General features: G+C 38.1%; 1 protein-coding gene across 2 annotated transcripts; it reads right to left on the bottom strand.

The window, feature by feature from the left end:
* Positions 1-383: 383 nt before the first annotated feature.
* On the bottom strand, positions 384-6,856 carry LOC104939640 (stonustoxin subunit beta-like). 2 transcript variants are annotated; one of them, XM_019269004.2, is made up of 5 exons: positions 6,775-6,856; positions 6,451-6,550; positions 6,106-6,201; positions 1,728-3,191; positions 384-1,609 (listed from the first exon to the last, which is right to left on the bottom strand). In XM_019269004.2, exons 2-5 carry the CDS (start codon positions 6,539-6,541, stop codon positions 1,065-1,067), a joined length of 2,196 nt encoding a protein of 731 aa, XP_019124549.2. In that variant the 5' UTR covers positions 6,542-6,550; positions 6,775-6,856; the 3' UTR covers positions 384-1,064. The 2 variants fall into 2 exon arrangements, with proteins under 2 accessions (XP_019124549.2, XP_027132177.1); XM_027276376.1 differs by lacking the exon at positions 6,106-6,201.
* Between the last annotated feature and the right edge of the window lie 355 nt (positions 6,857-7,211).

Here is a 7,211-nt window from a genome sequence, read left to right as displayed (position 1 = left end):
TAAACTAACAATCCTAACCTGAATCAAGTAATAAGATTTATGTAACAGTACTAATAAACTCAAAATGCCTGCATTCATTTAATCTGTTGGTTTGGACAAACAAATTGTCTTTATTAATATTGAATGCATAAACCTGGTTACTGTGTAATGGAAGCACATTGAGTTTATTAGTTTATAAATCTTATTACTTGCTTCACATTAAGTTCATTAGTTCATTTATATTAAACCTATTTAATATAAATGAATTGAATAAATTGATGTTCTATCATTGTCGTGTCCTTTACTTTGAAAGATGCTGATGAGTCTTCAAGGATAATTAATAATCTTTGGTACAGTCAACTTTTGAATCTACAGGAAACAACAAAGCAGCACACACGGTAATCTCAGGTCTGCACTTTATTGAATATTCTGCTCAGCATAAACACGCCCAACAGGTGGCGCAGTTTCACAGGAATCTGACATTGATTCAGCTTTAGAAACATCAGCAGGTTACTTAACATCTAAAAAATGGTGTTAACAGTGTCCTCAGAACAATGATTAATTACTCATTAATATGTCTTTAACTGAACCCTACACCATGTTTAAGACCCCAGAAAAAACAAAAAAACAAGATTCATCTTTTTCAAATAATGCACAAAGAAGAAAAGAAACAAATTTAAACAACCTCCACGTTAGATATTGAATGTACAAACATAATAAACACGATAAATTTGACATTTTTACATGAGCTGATCATTTCTATTTCAACATACGAGTGTGACAAAGCATCAGTATAATCTCTGTATATTTAAGCATCAGGAAATAGAAAGCTACAATAAAAATATCTGTGATGTGCCAAACAGTTAAAGTTTAAAGTGATTGTGAAGCTGTGAAGCACAAACATAGAAACAACATGAACTAATACAAAGAAAATGATGTTTTACACCATCAGTTATCCTGGTCCCTCTGGGTTTGAATGCATCTTTTAAATTTGTGAAGTTGAAACGGGGTGTTACATCAGCTCTTTAAAAGCTAAATGTAAACACAGACCCAGATCAACATACCAAGAACCTAACAGGTCCTTATCATTGGACAGATTCAAATGGACGTAGGTACACATAAGTGTTTGGATGGCTAACACTGATGCCTGGGTAAAGAGGCTCAGTGAATTTGGTGTGAAAGGTGTGCAGGTGACTCAGTGTGTTAGAGGAGACTTTGTAAAAGGACAGAGTGCCAGCAGGCCAGTCCAGATACACCCCAACTCTGCCACAGACTGTTGAACTTTTCCACACCCCATCATTATTATGCCATGCAGAAAGTTTTTCTGTGCCTTTGTTCAAACACCAGGACATTGTATTACCTCCAAGCACGCTCTGTAAACTGATTCCTTTTCTTTCAATTCCATGGTATGCAACACCTACTTTAATTTCTTTTGGGTTATTACCCCACTCTACCTCCCAGTAATGGCGTCCGGTCAACCTTTCTTTGGACAACACCTGAGGTTTCTTATCAAACCTCTCTGGATGATCAGGATATTTCTGTGTTTCTCCACATGTTACCTTTTTGTTTTCCTCAGACAGAGTGAGGCTCTTGTTTGCAGTGTTTGGGTCCAGGGTGAGGTCACAGGCATCTGATGGAGAGACCAAAACAAAATGTGTTATTAGTCATTGTGATGGTCAAACAGGTTTCTGGAGAACAGTAATTAGTACAGCGTAGTTTTGACTGAAGAAACATGGAAAATGACTTACACCACATCAGATCTGTCTTGTCTGTGATCTTCTCCACATCAGGGATCTCAGGCTTTTGGAAATCTTTACTGACCAGCATGCCGTCCTTGTATTTGTAGATAGTTGCTCCTGTGTAATTCTCATTTGCAATCGAGGCTATGAGGAAACAGACTCTGGGGTTGTTCTTCAGTGCTTTGGCAAGATTGTGGACCACTTCTGCTTTTTCTCTTATTTTGGTTAAAACTTCATCCGAGTAGTACCATGGTTCTTCAGATGTACTTCTTAACTTAAGAGTATCCACGTATTTCGCCATCGCATCAAGGCAGGGGTCAGCACTCTCCAGGGAGGTGAAAACGAAGCACACAGCATGTTCTACACCTGCAGCAAGAACCTCTCTGTCCAACTCTGACTGACTATGGACGATCTTCACTCCCTCCATCATTCCTACACAGGACCTGATGATGTTGATTTCTCTCTCTTTATGATCCATCCACTCGCTGAGTTTTTCATGACTGAATGGTGACCCGTGTCTGTCTTCAAAGACTTTTTTGATTGAGCTCTCATTTTCTTTACCTTTACGGATGCGGGGAAATTTATTTCCCATGGTCTGCTGGAGGTGAGATGTGTAATAATTACAGGATTTGTGGAAACTGCTTAGATCTTTGTGAATCTGTGGAAAATGCTCTACCACTGCGTCATCCAGAGTATCATTGCATCTCATTTCTATTTCCTTTAAATCTTCTAGAGCATCTTCTGCCTTCCTCACTAGTCCAACGCTGATCCCACTCAACCGCTTAGCAGCTTTTGGATCTAAATTCTTCAGTGGCATCAGACAGACCATCATTGGAACACTGTTCTCTCCATTTTCTCCCAGAAGCTTTGGAAGTTCGACATAGGTCTTCACTGCGTCTACAAATGTTGCAGGGTTGCTTTCAAGAATGAAGTCTCCATAAAACTTACAGGAGAATTTCTCAGTCAGGGCTTTTTCCTCATCATTTAGCTTGACGTCAAGTTTCCCCTCATTATTAAAAGAGGGGATCTTATTTGTCACAGCTTTCATGTGGACCTCGATGTCTTGAACGTTGCTGGCTTCTAACTTCTCACTGTCAAACACAAAGATAGCATGTGCCCCATAAATGATGCCTGTGACTACATGTGTTGCCGAGCTCTTCTGAATAAGATCTGCCTGTTTTTTGTCTATGGTCAGAAGGTGAGCCATTGACAGCTGTTTGAATTTGGTTGTAGCTTTGTATTGAAATGTCACTCTGCTCTGATTCTTGAATTTCTTCTTATCATTCAGATACTTGGCAGATCCTCCAACTTCAATCATTCCACCCAGGAAGCTGGCCTTCAGAGAAGCTTCAACATCCAGCAGAGAAGACTTGGATTCAATGGAGTCAGATGCAGAAATGTGAAATTCACTGCTGTGTTGAGAGCTTTCACTTGTGTTCTCTTGGAGAGTTTTATCATCCCACAGGGTCACACCTATGGAAATTAGAAAACATCAGTAATTTTATTACAGTTTTTTTCCATTTGCTCAAACACAATCTTGCAAACTGGGCTGGTTTTATCAAAACACTAACACAATTCACCAAAGCACACACCCAAACTGCTAAATACCTCATATATCCAGCTAAATAAGGCACTGCAACTAAAATCAAACGTTTGCCCCAGATGGCACACACTTTATTCGTATTACAGATTTTTCTCTAACCATTATACACACTGTTGGGCAGAATGAAAAGCACTCTCATCTTTAGTTTGCATTGCCATAATACTAACATAGCTCAAACTGTAGAGAATTCTTCAGATTGTCCACATGCACAGAAATATTAGCAGATACACACACGTGCTATTGAAATATTTATTTTTTATTTTTCACCAAACAAGTCAGTGCAACATGCACAGTGTGATACACCTTAATGGAAGAGCACATAGTCACTTTTTGTTTGTTTATGGTCGAAATCTGATGTTGACATGAGAACATAATCTTACACAGTACTTTATTACTGTCTGTAGCAACAAGCTCAAGGTTAAATATAATTCTTACATTTTATTGTGAAGGACAATCTTTATGGGGGGACTTTTACGCGGACTTTTGGCACGAATGGCTAATTAGTATATGTATACGGGGACTGTGTATGTGTGATGCTATGTGCTAGGTTCCTCACTCCCTGGTGTGTTTGTATTTCAGTTTTTTTTAGATATCCTGACATGTTATGACTAGGCCTGTGTTGAAAAAAATTGATTTTCCGATTCTGAATCGATTTGCATATTAATTCCTTAAGATCGATTCGTACATCCAAAGATCGATTTAATTAAATTAAAATTTTAATAGATTTTCCCTCTGGGTCAACATATTACAAATAATAATTAACACAACACGGCATCCAACTTGGACGGTAAGTTGGTGGAGAAGCTCACCTTTTCTTATTCACACACAATAAACCCACGATGCAGGATATATGAAAAACACAGGTAAGAAATACATTATACACTGCACTTTAGCGAAGCTATAACCTTCTCTCTAAACTACAGTGTCTCACACATGTCAGAATGTCTTTGATGCGTTCATGAACGTGAGAAAAATGGAAATTCACCGGAAATATAATAAAACTACAGACAACAGAACACTCAAGGAAAACTCTATAACTACCAGCCACTTCTGCACGTTCTCTTAAAATAACTGAGGCAATTGCGGGTTACATTTGCAAAGATATGCGCCCGTATTCCGTTGTTGAAAACGAGGGCCCAAAAAAATGGTTTTAATAACACTAACGCGAATCGAGATCGGATTGGATCGGATTATGATAATCGATTCTCAGTCTTGAGAATCGGAATCGAATCGATTTTTGGAATTTGAATCGATACCCAGCCCTAGTTATGACTGATGATTAATGTTAAAAGAAGATAGGTTGACTGTTTATGACTAAAAGGGATTATTCCTAAAGTTATACGAGCTGTTATGTGTCCGGTTTGTGTTTAAAGATACAGTATAAGTTGAGCAGTTTTTCCTATGTGTATTATGTTTCGTAGTTTTGGCTCTAAAGTCATTTAATACTCATCCTAAGCTAAAGAGGGTTTGTGATTTACCGTATTACATGGATACATTAGTGGATTTCTTGAGTTAACCAAAACAAAAGTATAGTTATATAAGCTAACATGATAATAGCTAAACCTGATCCATTCTTTGTATGTTATGGCACTTAAAAGAAAGTGTGTGGAAGAAGTTTAAACTAACAAATGAGAATTGAAATTGAAACATGTTTACAGTAGGGGATGTTTATTGTTTATTGATACTGCTGTTGTTGTTTTTGTTGTAATAAAGAGACAAATGTTGTGAGGAAAAGATGGTGGTCCGCTCTTTCGCTCAGTGACTGTTTAATTCTGTTTTCCAGATTACTTTAAGAGAGAGTTGAGAGCGGTGAACCCCAGCAAAACTTCATTTGTTAGTACAGTTTTACCCTTTTAAACTTGTAACAACAGCAGATATATTTACATTGGAGTGAACTAAAATACGCTCAGAGAACAGGAAGCTGAAAAATACAATGGCAGAAAAAATAAAAAGAGGAAAGCAAAATAATTTGACAACACTGCTCTACCCTGACTCTCACTCTTCCTCTCTCAGCGATGTCTTCCATTGTTGTTGTAAAAGAAAAAAAGATGCTCACCTGTGCTCTTTTATTGCTTACTTCCTGATTGAAGTGTTAACAATTACATAACACCATGTGCTACCTGTTTGGCCAGGTGGCACATACAGTGGCCAATGAGCTCATGTAGTGTCATTTTAAATGGCAAACATGTGACTTTATTCCAGACTGTTGTGTCTTATGCAGAGAACCGCGTTCCGTAACTTAAAAAATTTCCAATTGCAAAATGTGTGAAGCAGAAAATGTGTTTACAGTTTTGGAGATTTGAGATGAGGTTTTGCTCCCTGTGTGTCAGTTTAAATATTTGTGCTATCCGTATCATTTCAGTGTGTCAGCAACTGAAAAAAATACTGTAACTGCTGATCAGAGGCACAAAAGTTGATGGAATATCACAGTCAGAATACTGTGTTGAAGCTACTTCAGTTTTTTTGATGGCAGCAAATAGTCACACCTGTTGTCTTCTTTGGTCAAACTGACTCATTTAGTTTGACTGTTTATAAAGCACAAAGTGTGTGTGTGTGTGTGTGTGTGTGTGTGTGTGTGTGTGCGTGTGTGTGTGTGTGTTTATTAAATTAATTTGAGTTGCAAAGACCATATTGTGGGACCATCCATGTAATTTTCAGGCATTTATATGGAAGAAAACCAAAGTTAGGACATTTTAACTTTTGAAAATGGGTCAATTTTACCTGAAGACAACAGGAGGGTTAAAAATATTTTTTCATAAGATTGTAGTCAAAGTCAAGACTGACCTGGCATCAGTTCATCTCTCCGAGCATCGTACAGCATTCCCAGGGTGAAAGGTCGACCCAGGGCAGCAATCTTCATGTTAGTTGTCGAGGCTTGTCCTGAGATGATCATTGAACTTTCATGTTTAAAATGTCTGTTATTCATGATTCATGATTTATTCGGCTACTGAATTCAGTTTGATTTGAAACATGTTTGAATACGTTTGGATACTTTTCACAGAAAATTTAGATTAATTAATCACAGAGCCCATAATTAATTAGATTAACTTTTTTTAATCCCTTGACAGCCCTAATTTAAATATTTAAAAACACTTCTTTCATAAGATTGTAGTCAAAGTCAAGACTGACCTGGCATCAGTTCATCTTTCAGAGCACCGTACAGCATTCCCAGGTTCAAAGGTCGACCCAGAGTACCAATCTTCATGTTTGCTAAGGCCATTTCTCCAACCTGTTGAGAAATGTCCTGTGAGTGACCACACAGCCTCAATACTGCATTTACCTTTACACAGCAGGAGTCAACTCTGCTCACAAACAGAAAGGACAACAAAGAAAGTCTGACAGTTTACTGTGCTATGAACTGCAGTGTCTCTCTGTTGACACTGATATTTTTACACAGACCGGAGTTCAGTGAAAGTCTAAATGAAAATCTGTCTCCGCCCAGTTTGTCTTCACCTGGTGAAGTTGTGTAGATCAGCTGAGTTGTGACAGGGTCTTCTTGACTTCCAACTGGAGCTTCGTCTGACCTGTGATGCTGTGATGCTGTGATGTTACTTATATCCAGTCAGTTCCCGCCTTCTGCCGACTCCTCCCATGACACGCCTTCAGATATGTACTAACTGAACAGGTTCCAGGCTCCAGTCCTGTGACTCCAGTGTAATCAGATGATCCTTTTCTTCACTAAACTACAGGGACATAATAAGATATTAGATAGGATAAGATATTTTCTGGTTCTCTCTGTTATGATGGAGGCTTTTTGCCTCATACTTTCATGTTTCCCATTGTTTCCCCTCAGACCTGTTTTAGTGGCAAATTTGGCGCTCACAAACTGGAAAACTAAACAATCAATAAACATTAACCATTGGATAAATCTGCTCACCGACCATATTGCA

The sequence above is a fragment of the Larimichthys crocea genome, unplaced genomic scaffold, assembly GCF_000972845.2.
Source record: "Larimichthys crocea isolate SSNF unplaced genomic scaffold, L_crocea_2.0 scaffold364, whole genome shotgun sequence".
Lineage (NCBI taxonomy): Eukaryota > Metazoa > Chordata > Actinopteri > Sciaenidae > Larimichthys > Larimichthys crocea.
The sequence above is the reverse complement of the archived record's forward strand: the minus strand, read 5'-3'. Positions and strand labels throughout refer to the sequence as shown.

Bases quoted from the DNA above. Each gene is read 5' to 3' on its own strand.
- LOC104939640 (XM_019269004.2), bottom strand. From the start codon at position 6,541: ATGGCCTTAGCAAACATGAAGATTGGTACTCTGGGTCGACCTTTGAAC. The intron at 6,202-6,450 runs GTCAGTCTTGAC...TGATCATCTCAG, and splicing joins GAAAGATGAACTGATGCCAG to GACAAGCCTCGACAACTAAC. The intron at 3,192-6,105 runs GTCAGTCTTGAC...TAATTTCCATAG, and splicing joins GAGAGATGAACTGATGCCAG to GTGTGACCCTGTGGGATGAT.